Source organism: Hypanus sabinus, chromosome 2 (assembly GCF_030144855.1).
Source record: "Hypanus sabinus isolate sHypSab1 chromosome 2, sHypSab1.hap1, whole genome shotgun sequence".
NCBI classification, from domain to species: domain Eukaryota; kingdom Metazoa; phylum Chordata; class Chondrichthyes; order Myliobatiformes; family Dasyatidae; genus Hypanus; species Hypanus sabinus.
This window is the reverse complement of record NC_082707.1, coordinates 113144780-113170276: the sequence shown is the minus strand read 5'-3', so window position 1 is coordinate 113170276 and position 25497 is coordinate 113144780. Positions and strand designations below refer to the sequence as shown.

Sequence of the window (25497 nt, the reverse complement as noted above, 5' to 3'; positions counted from 1 at the left end):
CAGACTACCTTCCTCATTGAGGTTGGCTGCTGGCTGCTCCCTCTCTGACACACCTATCTCTACGATCCTCTGCTACACACTGTTTTTTGACTTGTGAGCAGTTTGCATTTGGAATAGTTCTTGGGCTAGGAGCCTTTTGATGTTCTTGGGGGAGGACCTGTCCTGTGATCCAGGATGTGTGTTCCTGGGTCTTAACAGGTTGGGTGTGGAGATGATGCTTCCTCTTGTGCAAGAATTTAGAACCAGGGTCACTGATTAAAAGTAAGATATTGCCTAATTAAGACAAACCTAAGGTTATTTTTTAAGAGTTGTGAATCTTTGGAACTCTTTCTATTAAAGGATATTAGAAACAGAGTGCTTTTAAGACAAAGGTTGACAGATTTTGTTAAACATGGAGAAGAAAGGTTACAGAGAGTAGATAGAAATGCAGAGCTGGTATTGCAATCTGATCAGCAATGATTTAATTGAGTGATGGAGCAGGCTCAAGGAGTTAAGTTAGTCCACCGCGGCTATTGTTTGTTTGTTCTCCCATGGGAAAATATGGGTGCTCATTTTAGTTTGTTGTCATTGTGGGGAGTTATATTTTGTGTAACTTTCTGAAATGTAGTAAATTCAAATGAAACATCACTCACCATTTGTGTTACCATTATCATAAGTTAAAAGACTAGTAACTTTCACAGTTGATGCTAATGACTCAGGCTGAAACACTTGCACTGATCTCCTCTTTCCAGTAAATCAATCATTGCTTTGAGATTGCAGCTGATAATTTTCTCCAGGTTGTACTGGGAGTTCTGCCTTATTATATAATCACTTTCCATTGAAGTTATTGTGGATGAGACATTGAACCTATACAAAGTGAGGCTGTCTCCCCATGGAGATGGATCATACAGGCCTGACACTCCCCTTAGACTCTCTCTCCTCTGTTACTTCTTGAATCTAGCTTCGAGTTTGAGTTCTACCAAGAACTGCATGTTTTCCCAAGTGATTACAGTGGAACTTAATGTATTTAAATCAAATATTTGTATCTGAATCTAGCTGTAGCATTTAATATTCAATTGTAAATAGTTCTTTGTGAATTTCAAAGTGCAAACTAACAGTGTAAATTATATTCCCAATGATACACGGAACAACAGATGTACTTGGCAGGCTTTTTGTTGTCTGAGTACAACTTTTGTTCATATTCCTGAAAATAAGAAATCTTCAAAAGTGGTGTTTTGTCCTAGAACAAAGAGAATAAGGGAGAGACCTGTTTTCTGCATCAGGCAATGAAATCGTATCTCCCGGAGCCCTGATGGCATTCTGAGCGATTTGCACTTTGCTTTTCTAATAGTCATTGTGAAGAAGAAAATTCAGGAAAGCAATTACAAAGGTTTTATTGGTAGGTGAGAAGAGCCCACGCAGAAGAATGGATTAGTCAGAAATTGTGAATCTTTAGATACATTCTTTGGGTTTTCTGTTCTGGAGAGCAAAAGCAACGGCAGGGTAAACTCTGCAGATTTTGTAAATGAGACACTTTATGATATTTTCAGATGCTCTGTGCATTCGTTTAAATGTTCCAAAGTTTTATACATAGAGAAACAGATGGACTTTGTTCCTTTGTACATCTATGTTCTCTTTTACATGCATATCATATCCATCAGGAGCTGGGGTTACATATTACAGCCATGCAAGATACTGGTAAGCCTGCAATTGGGGTACTGTGTGCAGTTTTAGTTGCCCTGTCATAGGAAGGATGTTATTAAATTGGTGAGTGTAATGAAAAAGTTTACAAGGATGTTACTGGGGTGGGTGGGGGGGGGGGGGAGGTCCATGAGTCAGACCTCATCAGGGATCAGAGATGGAAAGGGTCAGCAACTTCCCCTGTGTTATTACTTCAGAGGATCTGTCCTGGGTCCAGCATACAAGTGCCATTATGAAGAAAGAACAGCAGCACCTTTACTTTCTTAGAAGTTTGTGAAGACTTGGCATAACATCTGAAAGTCTGACAAATTTCTGTAGATGTGTGATGGAGAGTATAATAGCCATTATATGGTTACATAATAGCCATATATGGAAACGCCAATGCCCTTGAATGTAAGATCCTACAAAAAGTAGTGGATATGGCCCAGTCCATCATGGGTAAAGCCTTCCCCACAAGTGAGCACATCTACACGGAGTGCTGTTACATGAAAGCAGCATCCATCATCAAGGGCACCGACCATACTATCCTTGCTCTCTTCTCACTGCTGCCATTAGGAAGGAGGTCCAGGAATTTCAGGACTCACTCCAACAGGTTCAGGAACATTTATTACCCCCCCCCCACCCGCCCCAACCATCAGACCCTTGAACCAGAAGGGATAACTTCACTCAACTTCAGTCACACCAACACTGAGCTGTTCCCACAACCTATAGACTGACTTTCAAGGTCTCTTTAACTAATGTTCTTGATACTTATTGCTTATTTATTTCTTCTTATTATTATTTTGGTTATTCTATCTTTTTGTGTTTGCACAGCTTTGCGCATTGGTTGTTTGTCCGTCTTGTCATGCAGTTTTTCATTGATTCCATTGTGCCTGCTGGGAAATGCATGTCAGGGTTGTATAAGGTGACATATATGTTCTTTGATAATAAACTTGCATTGAAGTTAGACTTGCTGTACTTGAATACCTTTCACACTCTGATGACAGTCGTAGAAAAGTACAGCAAAGAGATAGGTCCTTCAGCCCATCTAGACTGTGCTGTACCATTTAAACTGCCTACCCCCATTGATCTGTAGCAGGATCATAGCTGTCCATACCCCTTCTATCCATGTACCTATCCAAACTTCTCTTCGGGATTGAGATCGAGCTTGCATGATGTCCTGTGATGTGAAATTGGATTTTGTAATTGAATTGGAGCTGAGGGAGAGTGTTTTGAACCAACTTTAGTTGAATTTTTGTTCTCATGGGAAAGATGGTTGTGACCTGGAATGGCTTCTTTATCAGATCTCAGGCTTCATCATCAGTTCCACTGTGGTGATGACCAGTGGCTGAAAAGTGACCGTTGTTTGGCTACTTGGGGTCAGTGATCATTAGTCCCATTTTTTGCTTCTGATTTTTAGCACAAGTTGCCCTGGACACTGTTATAGGAGGGCAGAAGTGTGAGTAATAGCTACACCTGTTTCAAATATGCAGAGAAGAGAGACTAGATTAGTTTCTCAGTGAAAACACAGAAGTGGAATTTGAGAGGCATTTAGATAGGCTCATGAATATGCAGGTTGAAGGGATATGGGTAATGTGCAGGCAGATATGTTCAGTTTAATCTGGCACCATGCTTCGCACAGACATAATGAACTAAAGTGTCTGTTCCTGAAGCTAAGGTATGAATATTAAACGATCAACAGGAAATTACTTCCCCCTTTTACTCCACTTCCACTTAACTTGAGTGAGTGAACGAATGATTCCACTAGCGACTGTTGTTTTTGCAACTCTTCCCCCCCCCCCCCCCCGATGAAAAGTTTTGAGGAAGCTGATGGAGTTTATTCTATGCTTGTAGCTTTTGAGTACCTCTTCATACAAGAGGTCAGGATGACTTGGGGAATGAGTGGGTCTCCTAGCTAAAGGACAAGTCCGCCTAAGGTTGCAGGGTGCAATTCTGATACCTGAGTGTCATGAAAGATTTGTACTCAGTAAAAATGCCCCTTGTGGGCATGAGTGAGTTTCTCCTCAACATTTGAAACTGGCAAGGGCCATTGTGAGGTGGCTAGCCATTAATTTTTAGATTCTTAGCTCATTCCAGAAAATCTAAAACTTATTACAGTTTGCCATGTCCTTTTGCTCATTGGACCTTTCCACCTCGAGAAAGTAATGGCACACTGGAGGCAATCAGTATGATGTGACTTCCCTACGTAGCACTATTCCAGTGGCGCTTGCTGGTATTCCAGGTACTGAAATAAAATAACACTTCTCCCGTTGCTCATACGTCCTAATTTAAAGAAATCCACAGGCTGCCTGTTGTGAACCTGCTCAATAGATTGAGCTTTCCTTCTGCTACTATCTACACCAGCTGAATACACAGAGTAATTAGCTTGGATGAAAAATAAAACAGCTTGCCTTCTGTTAAAATGCACATTGCTTTTTCTTCTTGAATTGAAGACTTCTGTCATCTGTACAATTTGCACTATGGAAGGTATTTCATTCTCGGACAATGCCTCTCTGGGATAGAACATAGTCCAGAGCAGACCCTTCACCCATGGTATTTGTGCTGACTGTGATGTCAATTTAAAATGCATGTGGTCTATATCCCTTCATCCCTTGCCCTATGTAAAAACGAATGAGTGATACTAAGGATAAAGCTATATGTGATTATTTAATCATAAGTAAGGAAGAGAGAATGTGTGGGTCTTTGGAAAGAAATTAGGCGCCTGTCCCCAATATCATGAAGGAAATCTCCAAAGCCCTTTAGTTTAATATCCCATTCTTCAAAAGCCTTTCCCCGCTCAACATTTCCTCAACAGCCCTCCCCACTCAACATTTCCTCAACAGCCCTCCCCTGCTCAACATTCCCTCAACAGCCTCCCCCGCTCAACATTTCCTCAACAGCCCTCCCCTGCTCAACGTTCCCTCAACAGCCCTCCCCACTCAACATTTCCTCAACAGCCCTCCCCCGCTCAACATTCCCTCAACAGCCTCCCCCGCTCAACATTCCCTCAACAGCCCTCCCCTGCTCAACATTCCCTCAACAGCCCTCCCCTGCTCAACGTTCCCTCAACAGCCCTCCCCACTCAACATTTCCTCAACAGCCCTCCCCCGCTCAACATTCCCTCAACAGCCTCCCCCGCTCAACATTTCCTCAACAGCCCTCCCCCGCTCAACATTCCCTCAACAGCCTCCCCCGCTCAACATTTCCTCAACAGCCCTCCCCCGCTCAACATTTCCTCAACAGCCCTCCCCCGCTCAACGTTCCCTCAACAGCCCTCCCCACTCAACATTTCCTCAACAGCCCTCCCCGCTCAACATTCCCTCAACAGCCTCCCCCGCTCAACATTTCCTCAACAGCCCTCCCCCGCTCAACATTCCCTCAACAGCCTCCCCCGCTCAACATTTCCTCAACAGCCCTCCCCCGCTCAACATTTCCTCAACAGCCCTCCCCCGCTCAACATTTCCTCAACAGCCCTCCCCGCTCAACATTTCCTCAACAGCCTCCCCCACTCAACATTCCCTCAACAGTCCTACCCTACTCAACATTCCCTCAACAGCCCTCCCCCGCTCAACATTTCCTCAACAGCCTCCCCCGCTCAACATTCCCTCAACAGTCCTACCCTACTCAACATTCCCTCAACAGCCCTCCCCACTCAAGATTTCCTCAACAGCCTCCCCCGCTCAACATTCCCTCAACAGCCTCCCCGCTCAACATTCCCTCAACAGCCCTCCCCACTCAACATTTCCTCAACAGCCCTCCCCTGCTCAAAGTTCCCTCAACAGCCTCCCCCGCTCAACATTCCCTCAACAGCCCTCTCCGTACTCGATAGTTCCCTTAATAAGTACTTCTTTCAATTAAACAACCTGATAGTTAATTATAGTTTATATAATACTCTGTCCAATAATTACGATAGTCTCAGATTTTTCACAAGCATACTGTATCCCACAGTGAGCAATCTGTCCAACTAAAATCCCATTTCCTTTGTCTGCAAGACCAGTATTTCAGCAGCTAGAGTATTTAACAACCATTTTTATTTTCTTAGCTTCCCAAGCTAGAGGACATAAGAAACATTATGAAACCAGCGATCCTAGAAGCATAGCATGTGAAGCATCACTCAAGGTAACTAGCTGAATTTTCCCTTGTCTCATATAAGCAAACATTAATCTCATTTTAAATTTCCCTTAAAGTATTCCCCATTCTCTTCTAACACACCAAAGCTAACAACGAACGAGTCTACTCTGAGTGTGCATCCAGCTCAGCAGGCTAATCAAGCTTCACATTCACTTTCTTTAGAGTTAACATAATATTTTTGTAAAAGCTTAGGAAAATTAATCAGAATGCAAATAAGAATCCCTAAATAGGCATGTTGGTTTTAGTTAATAGCATTATTACTTTAATCTTAACTAATCAAATGCTCCATGTGTTTGCAATTTGAAATTCTACTTCAATTAGGGATTTATTAAATTCTGCAATATTACCCCAAATGAAATCATCTTCATGAATTGCAAAGCTGCCTGATAGTTAGCAATGAAATATTGTGGGATCTGACTTTAATTAGACACAACATGTTTCTAGCAAAGCTGATCCAACAACAGCCTGGGTGGCTCAGTAGTGTAGTGGTTAGTGTATGACTTCACAGCACCAACGTTTGGAAGATCGATGTTCAGTTCCCACTGCTGTCTGTTTATTAGAACTTTGCACGCTCGCCCCTTGACCACGTAGGTTTATTAGGAGTTTGCACGCTTGCCCCTTGACCACATGGGTTTATTAGGCGTTTGCACGCTCGCCCCTTGACCACATGGGTTTATTAGGAGTTTGCACGCTCGCCCCTTGACCACATGGGTTTATTAGGAGTTTGCACGCTCGCCCCTTGACCACATGGGTTTATTAGGAGTTTGCACGCTTGCCCCTTGACCACGTAGGTTTATTAGGAGTTTGAACGCTCTCCCCTTGACTGTGTGAGTTTCCTTTGGGTGCTCCAGTTTCCTTCTGCGTTCTAAAGATGTACGGGTTAAAGTTGATATGTAGCGAGCATCCTATGTTGGCTCTGGAAGCATGATGACCATCGCGGGCTGTCCACAGCACATCTTTGGATTGTGTTTATCGTTGATGCATAGTTTGATATACAAGTGAGAAATAAAGCTGATTTCCTTGACACCCTGGAAGCTTCATTCATGATTTCCATAATTTCTCTTTTAGGGAAATTTGTGTCTGACTAATGATTGCATTCCTTGATGCAAGGAGAGCCAATGAGGACAATGTATTTTATATACAGTCGGCCCTCCTTATCCGCGAGCGATTGGTTCCAGGACCCGCTGCTGATACCAAAAAACATGGATGCTTAAAGTCCCTTATTTAACCTGTCACAGTGCGGTGGACTTTAGGACCTGGCGCAGCTCTGAATCCGCAGTGTTTCTGTTCCCGAAAATAGTCATGATCATGATTAAAAATAATGTGGAAGCAATAAAGCGATTGGAAACAGGTGAAACGCTATCAGTCATTGGAAAAGCGTAGGCTACAGTCGGTCAACGATTGGAACAATTTTAATGGAGCATGTGAAAGACCTGCCCCAATGAAAGCTACAATTATCACTAGCAACGCAGTGGTTTAATTATTGAAATACATGCATTTCTTAAGTGTTTTATTTGCAAAGAAAGGTAAAATATATACTATATACAAAGACACGTGTTTGACTAACTGACGCTAAATAATACCGGATGTACCTGTTCCTACTTCAAATCTGACATCAAGACGGACTCAGGAATGGTACTCGTTTATAACCTGGGGACTGCCTGTACGGTACTTCTAATTTATCTCAAGATTACTTATACCTAATACAATGTAAATGCTATGTAAATAGTTGTTATACTGTATTATTTAGGGAATAATGACAAGAAAAAATAGTCTGTACATGCTCAAACAACGAGTGCTGGAGAGAGAACTTCTGGGTTTTCCCGATCCGCGGTTGGTTGAATCTGCGGATAAGGAGGGCCAACTTTAGTCTAAAAGAACTTTAGGAAGTCTTTTGACTTAGCAGGTTTGATTAAAAACCCATTAGATCCAAAATTAGCAATGAAATCAATGGACATTGCTTGATAGGCGTTTTTTGTTCCCACAGTGTTTTGTGTTTGGTTCCTTGAGTTCTGCAGTCTATATGTATTGCTTTTAATAAAGAAGATAGCATATGACTCAAACATTGGCCATGTAGTCAATGGTGTGCAGGAAAGCTTTGAATTGCAAGAAGACAGATGGCAGATTCATTTGGGTAGAATAGTGCTTAATAGAATTTTACCTATAAAGAAGTATGAAGCCATAAATTTGGGGATGTGCAACAAGACACAGGAATGTATAATAATTGAGATGAGGTTTGGTGCAACATAGGACCTTTGCAAGTCCTTAACTGTACAGGACAATTCAAGTAGAGCTGTGAACGCAGCCCAGAACAAGTAATACGTCTCCTGTCAATTAATCCCCTCTGCCTCAGGACCAGAGTTCTTCCACCCCTGTCATTTTCTCTTCTCCCTTCTCCTGTTGGGCAGAAGATACAGAGCCTTGAAGGCACATGCTACCAGGCTCAAGGTGTTCAATCCTGCTCCTATCAGCTAAAAGGTGAACTTCAGAGCTCTGCTATCCCGGTCCTTACTTTATTTCTCTACCTGCACATTACTTTCTCTGTAACTGCAACTCTACACTCTGCATTCTGTTCTTTTTACTCCCTTTTTGTACTTCTGTATGAAGTAATCTGTATGGACAGAATGTAAACAAAAGCTTTCACTATACAGTACTCTGTGCACGTGACAATAATACCTCAAACGAGTATAAGTGAATGTCGTTCAGCTGGCTAGGGAGGAGTATACAGTAAGAACAGGGATCTTATACTAATATTACATACAACACCTCTCAGACTTGAGCATTGTGGACAGTTCTGGTGAACATATTTCAAGAAAAGTGTGATTCCACTGAAGAGAATGCAGAGGATGTTAACACTGTTGTTGCCAGGAGTAGAAAACGAACATTGAGTAAAGATTGGATGGGTTGGAGTTACTTTCTTTGGAACAGAGGCAACTGAAGGGAGACACTAAGTGGTGAAGGATATGCATTTTATAGATTATTCCTACTTGCCAATGATTTTCCTTGTTCCCCCCCCCAGCTCTCCTAATTCCCTTATTGAGTTCTGTTATGGCGTCTACATATTCCTCTAATGCCAGTTCATCTCAGTTTTGTAGCCGCTATGGGGGTGTATCCTAATGCTTTCGATATCACACGCGTCGAATCAAATGCCTGACTTCTGTGATGGTAGGGGTCTTGGGTGTCATGGAAGGCATTGGCAACAACTGAAGCCAGCTCCGGAGGGACGGCAGACTCCCGTGTAGAGATGGAAACAAGAGCTTATCCAGAGGAATTGCAACAGAATATCGGTGGCTCGACCGAGTGTCACCTCAAGATGAATCATTCTCAAAACAACGGCCCCACAATAAGTGCTAATCAGGAGTCTGCTTTAAATAATTACTGCATGCAGAAAACCCATGCCAGTCAAAGTAAACTTGACAAGATTAAACAGGAAGCACAAGGATTTAACAACCCTAGTTAAGACAACAATTAAGAAATACAGGTGTTCTAGAAAGCTCGGTGCCCAGTGCTCTATGGTTAGCCACACAGGCCTGAAGGGCTCATGATATCAGGAGAAATTGTTCTGTTGCATATCAGGATTTGCTCTTCATCCATAGAAGGAGCAATCAAACATCTGATTATCTCACTACATTCATCAATGGGAACCCAAGTTGTTGTGTAATAACTGTTGAAGGTGGACTCAAACCAAACGGTCAGGATTACTGATAGTGAGTAAAATATGGTCATGGAAGCTCATGTGGTTTTGGGAGCTCTCGCTGCTTCACCTTTCTTGTTCTGGTTTTCTTTAGTTTGAATCCCCCTGATTATAATTGGGGAGCAACAATCCAGGCTGCTTTCCTCTTTGACCAATGTATGGTGTGTGAGTGAATGCATACCTTTGTCTGACTTTGTCCTGATGAAAGATTTTGGTCCAAAATGTCGACTGTGCCCTTTTCAATGGATGCTGCCTGGCCTGCTGAGTTCCTCCAGCACAGTAGATTTCCAGCATCTACAGATTTTCTTGTCTGTGTTTAACTTGCCCAGGGAGAGATTGATCTGGGATTTGAAGTGAAAAATATAATCAGGATCAATGTACAGTGACTGATTCTACGTCAGCTTAAAACAGATACAAAGGATGAAGACAGTTTTTTGTCGATACCTATACACTATGTATAGGTTATGAATCTCCACCTTGTTAGCACCCAAATCTGCTCCATATTTAGGTAATAGAGGATACAGTAGCTCTCTAAAGGGGGAGGGTGAGCAGCCAGAAATCTTGGTACAAACTGGCACCAGTGGGAAAAGCGAGGAAGCCCTTAAGAGAGAATTTGGGAGCTAGGTGGGAAGCTGAAAAGCGGAACCTTCAGGGTAGTAATCTCCGGATTACTACTTGTGCCATGCACCACTGAAGTTAATAATAAAATGATCTGGCATATGAATACATGGCTGAATAATTGGTACAAGGAGCAGGGTTTCAGATTTCTGGATCATTGGGATCTCCTCTTGGGAAAGTGTGACCTGTACAAAAGAACAGGTTACCCCTGAACCCAAGGGAGACAAATATCCTTGCATGGACAAGAGAAAATCTGCAGATGCTGGAAATTCAAGCAACACACACAGAATGCTGGAGGAACTCAGCAGGCCAGGCAGCATCTATGGTAAAGAGTACCGTTGTCATTTCACACCGAGACCCTTCAGTGGGACTCCAAAGAACAATACAGCACAGTACAGACCAGTTGGCCCACAATATTGAGCTGGCTACTCCTCATCTCTTTTTTTCTCCAATCCTGCTGAAGGGTTCCAGCCAAAACACTGACTGTACTCTTTTCCATTTCGTGTATGTTGCTCCAATATCCTTGCAGGCAAGTTTGCTAGATCTGTTGGGGAGGGTATAACTGATCATCTAGGAAAGCTGAAGATAATCAAACCAAGTCAACATAGTTTTATGAAAGATTAAATGGAAGTACTGTCAAAGAATTGGCAGTAGTTCAGGGCCAGTGTGTTCTGGTAAGGGTGAAAGGCAAGAATAGTATGAATAGGGTGACAAAGGTATTGACAAGCAGATGTAAGCAGGATTTGCCATAGAGGGAGTACAGAGAAGGTTCACCAGATTGATTCCTGGGATGGCAGGACTTTCATACGAAGAAAGACTGGATCAACTAGGCTTATACTCACTGGAACTTAGAAGATTGAGGGGGGGATCTTATTGAAAAGTATAAAATACTAAAGGGATTGGACAGGCTAGATGCAGGAAGATTGTTTCCAATGTTTGGGAAGTCCAGAACAAGGGGTCACAGTTTAAGGATAAAGGGGAAGCCTTTTAGGACCGAGATGAGGAAAATCTATTTCACATAGAGAGTGGTGAATCTGTGGAATTCTCTGCCATGGGAAACAGTTGAGGCCGGTTCATTGGCTATATTTAAGAGGAAGTTAGATATGGCCCTTGTGGCTGAAGGGATCAGGGGGTATGGAGAGAAAGCAGGTACAGGGTTCTGAGTTGGATGATCAGCCATGATCATACTGAATGGCGGTGCAGGCTCGAAGGGCCGAATGGCCTACTCCTGCACATATTTTCTATGTTTCTATGTAAATAAGCACATGACAGCTATAGACAATTGGCATCCATGAGCATGTAGAAGACAATGAAGAAATTAAGAAGGCCCATGAAATGTCTTTGGTAAGTAAGATTAAGGAGAATCCCAAGGCACATGATACTTAGAATAGGAAAGGTTTAACAAGTTCAGAGGGATAGGCCGATGGAAATAGGTTGGATGCATTATTTCGTGGTCAAGTTCAACCAAAAGGCTTGTTTTCATGCTGTGTGGCTGCGTATATCAGAACCATTCGCACTGTCAGGAATGAGTGAGACCAAAGGGGACTGCAGCATAATCCCAAATGAATAATACTTGTCAGGGTGAAGGACATTGAGGATAGTAAGTTTAGGGCCGGACTGACAGTCTGGAGCATTTCAGTATTAAGAAAGTGCAGGGGTGCTGGATGGATAAATGCTGAGGGCTTCAATAAATTTATCCAGGTTATTGCAGGAAGCAAGGAAGAAGGTGACAGGGACCTTTGGAGATTTTTTCAACCTCAGCAGCCACGTAGAAATAAAAGCAGCAGGAATAGCTTAGGTAATGCTTGATCAATGATTCTTACATCAGTAGTAGGGGGAAGGCTGGAGAAAATTCTAGGATAGAAGTTATGCTCAGGGGTTGAGTAGGGATGAGCAGCCTGGCTTTGTGTGGGGAAAATCCTGACTCTCAAGTTTCATTCCATTGTTTCAGGAGGAAATTACGTAGATCAATGACGGCAGGGTGGTAGACATTACATATGGGCTTTAGAAGGGCATTTGACAAGTCCTGCATGGTAGCCTGATCCAGAAGGTTAAGGAACGTGAGATCCAAGGTGAACCACCTTGGTTTAGTGATGGGAAGCAGAGACAGATGGAGCAATGCGTTTCTAATTCCCGATCAGTGACCAGTGGTGTCCTGCTGGGATCCTTGTACTTAGTGTGATGTAAATAAATAACTTGGATAGGTTGGGGAATAATTAATGGAAAACTTGGTGGTGGTCTGGCTGGTGGGGAAGGTTGTCCAAGGCTACAGCAAGATCTAGATTGGATGGAAAGCTGGGTTAATGAAATGCAAGGTGTTAGGTATTTTGGTGAGTCAATTAAGGGTAGGATGTATACAGTATGCACAGTTCGGATATGAGCTTTGAAGGTGGTGACGGGGTCTGGGAAGTTGGGTGGTATTTGCTCAAGATAGCTGGGTAATTATATAGAAAGTCTCGTTAAAGTTTTGATCAGTAGTGACCCACAATGTGTTAGTCATAGAATTGGCAACATTAATTCCATTGAGTGTCACGATGATAGTTAGACACAGCTGTGGGACGTGACATGTGAGGTACAAAGGTCACATGGCCCTTTAGCCCTGAATCAATCACTATCCGGTGGCAAGTGGGCACAGCTGCTTTGTCAGGGAAACAATTGTTCTCTGAGGGTGAAGCAATCTTGTGCTGTCTTCCTGCTGAATCAAGAGCTGGAACTTTCCCTTTCTTCTCCTGTTGCCCAGATTCTGGCAAGTGCCACACACAAAATGCTGGAACTCAGCAGGCTGGGCAGCATCTGTGGAAGAAAGTACAGTCCATGTTTTGGGCCAAAACCCTTCAGCAGGATATCTGGCAAGTGTGCCGGTTAACAGTAAATACAAATTTGTACATTCAGATAAAAAAATCTGGACTCTAAAAGCTTGTTCTAACCTGACCATGACTGCAATAAATTGTAAGATAATTGGACTTTCCATCACAAAAACACACCTCCCCTCCATCAACTCTGTCTTGCACCACCTTCTGCCTTGGGAAAGCAGCCAACATAATGAAAGATGCTTTCCAACCTAGACACTCTCCCTTCTCCCCTCTTGCATCAGACAGAAAATACAGAAGTTTAAAAACATGTACCATTCTGCTCAAATTGGTTTCTATTCATATAACAATCACAGCACGGAAACAGGCCATCTTGGCCCTTCTAGTCTGTGTTGAACGCCCACTGTTACAAGATTCTTGAATAAATATCCTGTATGTCAAAGACAAGCTTACCTTGTCCTGGCCATTGCACATTATTTGTCAACCTACATTTCACTTTCTCTGTAAATATAACACTGCACTCTGCATTCTGCAATTGTTTTTCCCTTTACGCTACCTGGATGTACATATGTTCAAAGTGATTTGTCTTGCTAGAATGCAAAACAGTTTTTTCTCTTATCTTGACAATAATAAGCCAATTACCATAATAGGGTGCCCAGCAACTTCAGCAATTTGCTTTGGGATCCTGAATACCATGGATACTGCCTGACCTGAGTATTTCCCACATTTCTGTACATTTTAAATGTCAGATTTAGAGCTTTTTTTGCATGAACTTTGAATTTGCTTTGTAATATTGATGTTGCACCTTTTATGAACACCTCTGTGCTTGTGTGTGTGTGTTAATGGCTTTGTAGAGAGTAAGGTGATAACTGGATGCCCCTTGTTTCCAAGGTATTGGCCTTGAATCTGACACAGTTTCTCAGAAATGCTTGACTGACATGATGCAAAAGTTAGCACTGTCCCTAATCTTTGGGATTTGTTGCAGAGAGGCTGTCTATTTGTGGCTTGATATCATGGAAGACTTTTGATAAAGCAGATTCCATATTAACTTCCATCTGGTGAATACTTATAAAATAATTACACTGATGGTGGGGGGTGGGTGGGGAAAGAGAGTTTATTTAACGAGCTCCTTTAGAATGGCTCCCATGCGACCCATGCAGGACACATGGTATGGCAACAGCTTCAAACTGAGAGAGAATTATGTTTCGTGTGCAAGTTGAGCAGTTTTGCAGAGGCTGAATGATGTATGTATTTTCAACAGGTCCAATGGACGAGTATAATATATTTTATCTCGCAAGTTTTAACAACGGGAAAATATTGATGCGTTGGTCTTGGTTCATAATCGCGCAGCCTGGGACTCTTTAGGCCCATAGTTGTGTGGCATATACGCACAGTCAAGACTTTGTACTTAGTCAAGACTATTCATCACAGAGCAAAGTTCAACATGGAGCCTATTCAAGCAGTTGCTCAGAGAGAGTGTAATTCCTTTTTGAAATGTATGTGATGGAGAATAGTTTGAAACATTTTAAGATCTGTAAGGCCACTGCAAGTGACTCTCTGCGATCACATTGGTTTCCCCTGGGTGCTCCAGCTCTCTGCCCTGCCACATCCCAAAGACGTGTGGTTGGTAAGTTGATAGACTGGCTGCGGTATGTTGCCGTAAGTGTAGGAGAGTGATCGAGTCAGGGAGGAGGAGTTAATGAGAATTTAACAATAAGTAGGACTGATATGGGATGAGTGTAAGTGGGTTGGTGGGTAATCTTCAGTACTGATTCACTGCCAGATGGGTCCTTTGCAAACTGTGTCTTTCTGTAACTTGATGACCGTAACTACTTGTTGTGCTGCATTCAAACCTTGTGCTTTCTGTACAGAAGAGCAACCACTCGCCTACTTACTGCAGCATTATTTAATCATTTAAACAATGTTTTTCTGTTCTCTCTAGCAAAGTGGATGATCTCACATCTCTCCAAGTTCTGCTTCTTTGCCCATTCGATCCCTTTTCATCCTCCTCCCAACTTGCTGTTGGTCTTTGCACTATCAGCAAACTTGGTATTACTATTAATGTACATTGCAAACTGCTGAGACAGTGGCTTCCAAGTGAATGTAAATGCTGGAATCCGGAGCAACACACAAGATGTTGGAGTCCAGATAAAGGGTTCTCAGCTGTCCGTTTCCCTCCACAGAGTTCTTCCAAAATACTTTCTGTTGCTCCAACAAATTGTAGCTTGTAGCCTGAAAATGATCCATATATCCCTTTTTCTCCCCTGTTTAGCCTTTCCTCAATCCATTTCCCCAACTCTAAGCTCTTTTTAGAGTAATCTTTGCCTTGAGAATTCATAAAATGCCTTCCTGAAATTCAGATATACTGCATATGCGTGTTCCTCTTAGTCTACTCTGCCAGCTACATCCTGGACGCACTTCAATAAATTTGTCAAGCATGATTTTCCTCTTATGAAATTGTGGATTCTGCTGAATTATGAATTCTTGAATGTCCTTAATAGATTCCAGTGATTTTCAGTCCATTAGGACTCTTTCAAAATCTGATAAAGTTTCGAAGGTTGTTGATGCTGTCATGTGATACGTGCACATCTCGCTGAAAGTAAGCACGAGGTTAGACCCATATCCCTGGATTCCCATCTCTTCCTTTCAACTAATTTAACGTTTTGAAGTTACCAAACACAGTATCGTCCATCATCTCTGTGGCTAGCTTCAAGACACCAGGAAACAGGCTATTGTCTTCAGAGGACTTTACTTAATATGTTCTTTCTCGTTATAGTTTTAAGTTCTTCCATCCCTTTTGCTCACATATTTCTTTTATTATTATTGGACTGCCTTTACAATATTTAGCTATAAAGACAGTTGCAAAACATTTGTTGAAAGTCTCTGCCATTTTCTAATTTTCTTCACTCATCTCCCAGTCTCATCCTTGGAGACATTCTTCCTCATTTCTATACATGTAGAAATGTTTGGTTTGTTTTTGTTTCTAACAAGAATAAAGTACATGAGTAAACTTGCTGTTCATTGTTATTGAAAATTCCTTCTGGCCCACCAGTTAATCTTCTTGACATTCTATCACTTTAGTACCATCGACCACTCCTTTAGTCACAAGTGGTTTGTTCTACTTTTGGGGTACTTAATACCACCTGCCATTAATACCACAGTCATTAATGCCACAGCCATTTTCATAGTCACAAATGGTCAATTCTACTTCTGGAGTACTAATTTCTCAGTGGAATATAATTTTGATGAGAATTATATATTTTCTTAATGTCTGCCATTGTTTATTTGTGATCTTCCCTTTCTGTTCTATTTTTCTTATCCACTTTAGCCAAACGTGCCATCCAATCACTTCTTGCGATTTTTATTTAAGATATTGGCTTCAGGCTCAGTTTCACACTTAAAAAAATTGAATTATGTTATGATCACTGTTTCCTATAAGACTTTTACTAAGAAATCTTTAAGTTCTCCTACTTCATTAAGCTTGCCCAGCTTTTATGTGAAAAGTTTCTCAGTTGCACACACAAAATGCTGGAGGAACTCAGCAGGTCAGGCAGCATTTGTGAAATTAATAGACAGTCGATGTTTTAGGCCGAGACTCTTCTTAGTTAGTTCTGCAATGTATAGTTCCAAGAGGCTCATCTGAATATAGGGGAATTTTTCCTTGTGCCTACAGTGTAAATTTGTCTCAACCAGAGGGAAATTACAGTCACGTACAATTATTGTGATACATTTCTTGCAAGACTCTGTTATTTCATAGTTTATTCTCTGTCCTGGAGTGCAGCTGATGTTTGAAATCTCCCATCAATAATTTCTCTCAACACACACAGAATACTGAAGGAACTCAGCTGGTCAGGCAGCATTTATGCAGAGTAACTTTTCTCCCTTGTTCCACTCAAATGGGCTTGACGTGCTGAACAGAGAAACAAAACGAGCTGCTGGTGGAATTTAGTGCATCAGGCGGCATCTATGGAGTGAAGTGACAAGAGAAAATCTGCTGATGCGGGAAGTCTGAGCCACACACACAAAAGGCTGCAGGAACTCAGCAGGCCAGGCAGCATCTAGGAAAAGAGCACGGGTCAGTGTTTCAGGACATCAAGACCCTATATCTAAGCCCAGATGAAGGGTCTCAATCGAATACACCGCCTGTCCACTTCCTTCCATGGATTCTGCCTAATCCCTCCAGCAGGTCAGTTTTTGCTTTTGATTCCAGCATCTGTGGTGTCTTGTGTTCCCTTCTGGTTTTATATTTTGATATTTCTGCACCTTCTGCCTATCCTTCCAAATCATCTATTGTACAGATTTTGTGTGTGGAGATTCCCATGAATACATCATGCCTGATTTTAAAACTTTTGTAATGACGCCCTTCATTGAATTTGAAATCTGGAGTCTGTGAGTACAACCTCATTCTCTTCTTGAGGTTCAGCTGTAAGAATACTGACTCCATGTAATCTTGATTTTGTTTCTTTTCTCTAAACCAGAGGTTCCCATCTTGGGGTCCACAGGCCTCTTGTAGGGATCTCTGCTCCAAGAAGTAACGTGGACCTTGTATGTTGAAGAATAAAGGCCGGAAGGTTACTTGAGGGTTTCCTCCTCTTTCTTTATACAATGACATTTTTGTCTGAATTATAGTGCAGAATCTTGTGATTTTTTTCCCATGACACAAAGCCATATCAAGAGGTGGAAGCTGAAAATGAAATAAAATAAAAATTGCAGCAAAAATTCTGTGATAGCAATTTTCTGTCTCAGATGTTTAGGTAGCGGTCTCAGACGGCTGAAACCGCACAACAATCTGTTTTATTGTAGAGTTGGAACTCTGTTTTTGATGGATAAAAACGCATAACAATTTGAGCAAAGCTTGAGGATTGCGTCAAAGGCTGTAACCATCGTGAGGTTCTGTTGGACTGATAACACGTTTCCCTTGCATACACTGGAGTGTTCATTCAGATGTTATTATTTATCCTGGAGTGTGGTTCGAGACACAGCAATCTTCCGACAGTTGAACTATTACTGACTGAGAAAAGCCATCATAAATTACATGAGAACAGCAGTTTGTCAATATTGAAGATCTCTCAGTGCTCACGTACCAGTAAACTGTTAAGTTAAATTCATGTGACTGGTAGAGTGAAAAAATTGGTCTTGATGCTACCTATACAGATCATTCTATCACGCTGAGGTAGTACAAGGTGAAGCAATAACAGAAGTGTTACAGAAACAGAGAAAGTGTAGTGTAGGGTGCTGTAAGGTCATCCATTTGACCCATGTTCAGTCGCCTAGTAATAGCAGGATGGAAATTGCCTTTGAACTAGCTGGTACATGCTTTCAGGCTTTTGTATCTTCTGTCCAGTGGGAGGGGGAGAACATTGAACCTCTGATGTGAGTGGGGTCTTTGATTATTTTGGCTGCCTTACAGAGGCAGAGAGAAGTGCAGACAGAGTCTATGGAGGAGAGGCTGGTTCCTGTTATGTGGACGCAACTCTGCATAATGCTCTGTGGTTTCTTGACATCTCAGACAGAGTCATTGCCGTACCAAAATGTGATGCTTCCCATGGTGTGTCTTCTTCCCCTGCCACAGTCAACTCATTTCCCGCTTTCCTTTTGGTTAGCTTGTCTCAGCTAGAGTTAATTGTCTTCTGTACAAATATGGAGAAGTACAGGTATGCTGAAAAACTTGCCTGCAGCAACATCATGGACGAATGGGGACCGACAACAGAGAATGTATGTTTTATGTCTCATACAAGACTATATATAGCATAATGATTTGTTTGATACAATTGTCAAACTCCACGTGCATGAGAGAGTTCTCCACTGCATGAAATTCTACCGTGTTTCTGCAGATTAGGGGAGCAGATCTACAAGGAAGCTATTGAACATTGCCGTAACTACAATGCTCGACTGTGTGCAGAGCGCAGTGTTCGTCTCCCATTCCTGGACTCGCAAACTGGCGTTGCTCAAAACAACTGCTACATCTGGATGGAGAAGAGGCACAGGGGCTCAGGTAATGCTCTTTGTCAAACTGGAAGCTGGAGTGTTGTTTGTATGCTGGAAGGTGAGTGCATAATGCAGCCATTCGTTCCGTTCATGATATTCACCGTGGTCATAGAGCCATGGTAGTATAGCAGTTGGCGCAATGCTCTTTCAACTCGGGAGTTCTAGAGTTTGGAGTTCAACCCCAGAGCTGTCTGTAAGGAGTGTTTATGTCTCCCCGTGGAATGCGTGGGTTTTCCCCGAGTACTCCAGCTTCCTCCCACGGTCCAGAGCCACGATGGCTACGTTAATTATTCATTGTAACTTGTCCCTTCATTAGTTTAGGGTTAATCAGATTTGTTGAGAAAGGGCTGGAAAGACCTACTTCACGCTGCAATTGGTAAATAAAAATTTATTTCCACACAATGGGCAACCATTCTTCTTTGGGATAGTTTGAAAAATGGGCAAGTTTTAAACAGAAGAAACAAGATTGGTAATACTTTTCTCTGGCACATTCAGGGGACTAAAGCTGGCAAAGGTGTAGCAAGGGTAGCAAAGGGTGGTGGTAGGTCAGAGGACCTGGCACTTACAAACTCTTTGGAAGAAGTGATATTTCTACTTCAGTGGGTAAACTGGTGTGGTGGTGCATTCAGGAGAGTTCTGCCTCCCAACTTCAGAGGCCCAGGTTCAGTCCCGATCTCTGATGTTGCCTGTACCATGTTCTCGGAGGCCCAGGTTCAGTCCCGATCTCTGATGTTGCCTGTACCATGTTCTCAGAGGCCCAGGTTCAGTCCCGATCTCTGATGTTGCCTGTACCATGTTCTCGGAGGCCCGGATTCAGTCCCGATCTCCGATGTTGCCTGTACCATGTTCTCGGAGGCCCAGGTTCAGTCCCGATCTCCGATGTTGCCTGTACCATGTTCTCGGAGGCCCAGGTTCAGTCCCGATCTCTGATGTTACCTGTACCATGTTCTCGGAGGCCCAGGTTCAGTCCCGATCTCTGATGTTACCTGTACCATGTTCTCAGAGGCCCAGGTTCAGTCCCGATCTCCGATGTTGCCTGTACCATGTTCTCGGAGGCCCAGGTTCAGTCCCGATCTCTGATGTTGCCTGTACCATGTTCTCGGAGGCCCAGGTTCAGTCCCGATCTCTGATGTTGCCTGTACCATGTTCTCGGAGGCCCAGGTTCAGTCCCGATCTCTGATGTTGCCTGAATCATGTTCTCGGAGGCCCAGGTTCAGTCCCGATCTCTGATGTTGCCTGTACCATGTTCTCAGAGGCCCAGGTTCAGTCCCGATCTCTGATGTTGCCTGTATCATGTTGTCAGAGGCCCAGGTTCAGTCCCGATCTCTGATGTTGCCTGTATCATGTTCCCAGAGGCCCAGGTTCAGTCCCGATCTCTGATGTTGCCTGTACCATGTTCTCGGAGGCCCAGGTTCAGTCCCGATCTCTGATGTTGCCTGTATCATGTTCTCGGAGGCCCAGGTTCAGTCCCGATCTCTGATGTTGCCTGTACCATGTTCTCGGAGGCCCAGGTTCAGTCCCGATCTCTGATATTGCCTGTACCGTGTTCTCAGAGGCCCAGGTTCAGTCCCGATCTCTGATGTTGCCTGAATCATGTTCTCAGGGGCCCAGGTTCAGTCCCGATCTCTGATATTGCCTGTACCGTGTTCTCAGAGGCCCAGGTTCAGTCCCGATCTCTGATGTTGCCTGAATCATGTTCTCAGGGGCCCAGGTTCAGTCCCGATCTCTGATTTTGCCTGTACCATGTTCTCGGAGGCCCAGGTTCAGTCCCGATCTCTGATATTGCCTGTACCGTGTTCTCAGAGGCCCAGGTTCAGTCCCGATCTCTGATGTTGCCTGAATCATGTTCTCAGGGGCCCAGGTTCAGTCCCGATCTCTGATTTTGCCTGTACCGTGTTCTCGGAGGCCCGGGTTCAGTCCCGATCTCTGATGTTACCTGTACCATGTTCTCGGAGGCCCAGGTTCAGTCCCAATCTCCGATGTTGCCTGTATCATGTTCTCAGAGGCCCAGGTTCAGTCCCGATCTCTGATGTTGCCTGTACCATGTTCTCGGAGGCCCGGATTCAGTCCCGATCTCTGATGTTGCCTGTACCATGTTCTCGGAGGCCCAGGTTCAGTCCCGATCTCCGATGTTGCCTGTACCATGTTCTCGGAGGCCCAGGTTCAGTCCCGATCTCTGATGTTACCTGTACCATGTTCTCGGAGGCCCAGGTTCAGTCCCGATCTCCGATGTTACCTGTATCATGTTCTCCCTGTAGCTGCACGGGTTTCCTCTGGGTGGATTGGTGGGTGAGCTGTGCAGATTGCTGTGCGTGTAGGGGAGTGAATACAGGGTCGATGGTTGCCATGGACTCGGCCTGTGTCTCTCTAATGTGTTTGCAAGTCTGTGTCACTCTTGTATGTCCTTTCCAGCTGGACAGCTGAGTATGAAATCTCCCAGCCTTAAAGAAAAGTCTGCATGATCTGGAATAAGTTTGTAATGGTCTGCCTCAAAGGCACTCCGCTCTAATTTGGGGACTGTATCTTATAGGCTTGGCTCCTGGTCAGTTGTACACTTATCCTGCTCGCTGCTGGCGCAAGAAGAGGCGTCTCCATCCTCCCGAAGACCCCAGGCTGAGACTTTGTGAGATAAAGCTCGGTGAGTCTCTTTCACCATAGCACGCAAGTCTGGTGCTGGTAGAGATTATCTGTACGTACTCCAAAAGTGAGCTGTGAAATACTTCAAAGTGTACTTACTGGGATGGGCTGTTCAGCTAACTTTGCCAGACGAGCAAGGGGCAGGGGGACAGGTAAATTTGTAAGTTAGTAGTTTGGTTGTAACTTTTCACCTGATGTTAGATCTTGAGAACTTGCAGTGGAGCTGTGCTATCCCTGCCAATAATGGCAGAGCAGATTCAGGGTAGAAATATCTAATACTAGAGGGCACATAATTAAGATGAGAAGGGGAAAAGCTCAAAGGAGACTTTCTAGGCTCCCACCACTTTAACCAGAGTGGCAGGTGCGTGGATAGTAACGCTGGATGGTGGTAGAGGCAAATACCATAGAGACATTTGAGATGTTTTTAGATAGTTACATGAATATACAGAGAACTGAGGGAATTGACTTGTGTATATTGAACTGCCTAGCTTAGTAGGCTTTTAATACCAGTTTACTTAGTTTGACACCATATTGCCACCAAAGACCCTGTGCTCTACTGTTCTATGTTAACAAGATTAGAAGGTCTCCTACTCAATGCCATATTCCTGCTGTTTCTCTTTGATTTTTTTTTTCTCTCAGTGTGCAGATATTTATATACCAGCTGGTGGCACAGTGACATCAGCGCCAGACTCCGGAGCGAAGGTTCCCGAGTTCGAACCCAGTCACGCTTTCCATCCATGCTGGCTTGAGTGTCGAGCTCGCAACTCGACCTCATAAAAAAACAACTGTGCTGTGGAGGACCGCTCAAGACAACCACTTGGGAAAAAAAGTGGTTGCTGAGGCTCTGGCAGGGTATGGCACACACACAAAAATGTTTATAGATCCCTTTCCCACTCTCTATGACCAAATGTCTGGGGAGGAGAATTTCAAAGACTCACCCCACTCTAAGTGGAGGAATTTCTCCCAAAAGGCTTCCCTCTTATTTGGACACTTTAGACTGTTTTTTCCAGATTGCTGGCTGTCTGCAGGATGTAATGATCATGCAATACTAGCTAGTGTGTCCAAAGTATACCTTTGGGGGCAGAGCATCACACAAAGCAGCCCTTTAGCTTATCAGAACAATCCCATTGGTCCCATTCCTTCCTCCGTCCATTTTCCTGCAGCCTTACTGCTTGTTCTTTCTCATGCTTGCCCAGTTAACTGTCTTCTGCTTCTTAAGAGGAGATAGATTTGTTCAGAATCATGGAGGGCTTTTGATAGATTGAATAGAGAGAAGAATCTGGTGCCCCTGGGTGCGGAAGTTGAAGTTGCGGCGGGGGGGGGGGGGGCGGGGGAATGATTTGTGATCAGTTAAGGTAGAATAAAGCCATTGAATGGCAAGGTGGGAAATGTTGTGATTGGTGTGGGACACTATGACCTTGGCAGGCTGTTACAACAGCGCCTATCAAATTCTAGAGAGGGTAAAACATAAGGTTTGTTGGGAGCTTTATGTAAAACAGCTGGCTGAGAACAGACATCAACTTGGTGAAAGACACCCTTTGGGTTGCCTGAAATTGGTTGGTTTTCCAGTAATCAATTGCTGGGTAGGTTAATTGGTCATTGTAAATTGTCCTGTGATTAGGTTAGGGTTAATCGGGTTCGCTAGGGCTGTGTAGCTCGAAAGACTGGAAGGGTCTATTTTGTATTGTATTGCTAAATTTTAAAAAAGCTATGGCTAATTGGGCCAAGATGTACTGGTCATGATGTATTCCAATTAATTGGAGGTGTGTGCGTGTTTCTCTTTCTGTATCAAGCATCATTTTGACTTGAGGTTTGCAGATGTCGGAAGTGGCAGTGTGCTTGAGAAGGAGGACGGACGCTTAAGTCTGCAGGAGGATATCAGTGGACTACTTGGGCAAGCACAATGTGACAAATTCATTCCAGAGAAATGTGGTACAGGTCCTATACTGCTTATGACTGTTAACAGTTCCCACACTGCAGAAGATACTCAGAGCAGCCTTTGAAACCAGACTGCCTGTCTCCTATGTGTTTACATGTCTGACCAGGCTGTGCATTAGCTGGGTGTTCATAACTTTGGGAGGAGCACCTGTATGGCACTTAGACAAACAGGGTAAAGAGATGCAAAGAAGTTGGAAGTGTAACTGAGGGGTTTTACCACAAATCTCTGAAGGTAAATAAGATGGTTATGGAGAGAGATAGGTTGCTTTCATGATCATGAACATAAGACCGGTGAGGTTATGCTGAGACGGTATATAGATGGGAATTGGTTTAGTGTTTTCACGTGTACTGAGATGTGCTGAAAAGCTATTGTTTGCATGCCATCCAGACAGATAATTCCAAAACATAAGTGTGCCGCGGTAGTACAGAAGGAAAATCGCTATCAGAGTGCAGAATATAATGTTACAGGTACAATGGAAGTGCAATGTAGTTATACGACAAGGTTGGATTAAAGATCAAGAGTTCATTTTTACTGAGGCCAAGATTTATCCTTGTCACAGGAAAGGTCCGTGCAAGAGCCTTGTAACAGTGGGACAGAAGCTGTCCTTGAATCTGGTGGTGTGTTCTCAAGCTTTTGTATCTTCTGTTCCATGGAAAAATGGAGAAGAGAGAATGTTAAGGGTGGGAGAGGTCTTTGGGTGTGTTGACTGCTTTTCTGAGGTAATGGAAGTTAAATCAGAACCAGAGTCCTGCCTGTAGGGTTGATATGAAACACACTGTAGAGGAGAATCAGAATGGCTCTGAGGAAATAACAAAATGATGGAGGAACTTAGCAGGCCAGGCAGCATCTTTGGGTAAAAGTACAGTCGAGATCTCGGTCCAAAACGACAACTGTTTACTCTTTTCCATAGATGCTGCCTGGCCTGCAGAGTTCCTTCAGCATTTTGTGTGTGTTGTTTGGACTTCTAGCATCTGCAGATTTTCTCTTGTTTATGACTGTGGAAATTTGATTTGTGATGAAGAACTATCTGGTTGAGTGTATTTTCATTGGAACAAAGGAGTCAGAGGGAAGATTTAACTTACAGAATGCTTTAGCCATTCGGCCCATTAAATTGAGTCTGTGCTGACTCTTTTGAGAGAACAGACCCACCTGTCTCACTTACTTTTTCCCATGACTCTGTAAATTCTGATACTTATCCAGCTCTCTTTTGGACACAGCAATTGAAACAGCTTTCACAACTCAACCAACAGTCCATCTCACATCACAACTACTTGTTGCATGAAAACAGTTTTTTCTGAAGTCTTGCTTTGATTTTCTTTCCCCACCAAATAACATTGTGTCTCCTAGCTCTTAATATTTCCCTAATAGGAACAGCTTCTCTCCAACTACTCTATCTGATAGTCATCATGATGGTAAGTACCTGTATCAGATCTGCCTGCAAGCTCCTGTCTGCTATGGAGAGCAGGTTCAGCTCCAGTGCATGCAAATAACTATCTCTTATTCCTGCAATCAGTTCAGTTAATCTGCTCTGCACCCTCTTCAAAACCATCACATATCTCCTCAAAATGTGGTGTCCACAGATGGACACAATATTCCAGTGGCTTTGTAGAAGTTTATCATATTTTTATAGCCTTATACACAATGCATCTCATGATAAAACCTGGCATCCCATATTTGGGCAGAGGGGTGGATCTCTACCAAAGGAGGTGTAAGCACTCCTTCCCTCCGCTAGCCTGCAGGTCGCCCTTGGGCAAGGTGTAGCATCTGCTTAGTACCCTGCCCCACCCCAGATCAGGGTCACATGAAGCCATGGGAGCAGATGGTGGATGGTCATATGAGTAACTCCTACATATCACAAGTCCTGGTTATGTGACCACTGACGCAAAGCAGACAATCTCTGAAGAGTATTGATAATGGCTGGGATCACCCGACTTGCAAAGATGCTGCTCAGAAGAAAGCAATGGTAAACCTTTTCTGTAGAAATTTCTGCCAAGAACAATCATGGTGAAAGACCATGGTCA

The 25497-nt window shown here is 43.4% G+C and overlaps 1 protein-coding gene across 8 annotated transcripts in view; it reads left to right on the top strand.

The window, feature by feature from the left end:
• The window catches only part of LOC132382365 (zinc finger protein DPF3-like), a 207308-nt gene that overhangs the window by 38622 nt on the left and 143189 nt on the right, over nucleotides 1-25497 (top strand). For 5 of the 8 annotated variants that reach the window (XR_009508304.1, XR_009508303.1, XR_009508302.1 and 2 more), the window contains exons 2-3: nucleotides 18747-18907; nucleotides 21431-21538. Coding sequence is in view for 5 of the 8 variants with exons in the window: in XM_059952493.1 (XP_059808476.1) it covers nucleotides 18747-18907; nucleotides 21431-21538 (269 nt within the window). In the remaining 3 variants the exon portion in view is untranslated. Of the gene's footprint in view, nucleotides 1-7409; nucleotides 7454-18593; nucleotides 18628-18746; nucleotides 18908-21430; nucleotides 21539-25497 lie in introns of those variants that run through there. The other 3 variants (XM_059952524.1, XM_059952533.1, XM_059952514.1) reach the window with 3 other exon arrangements.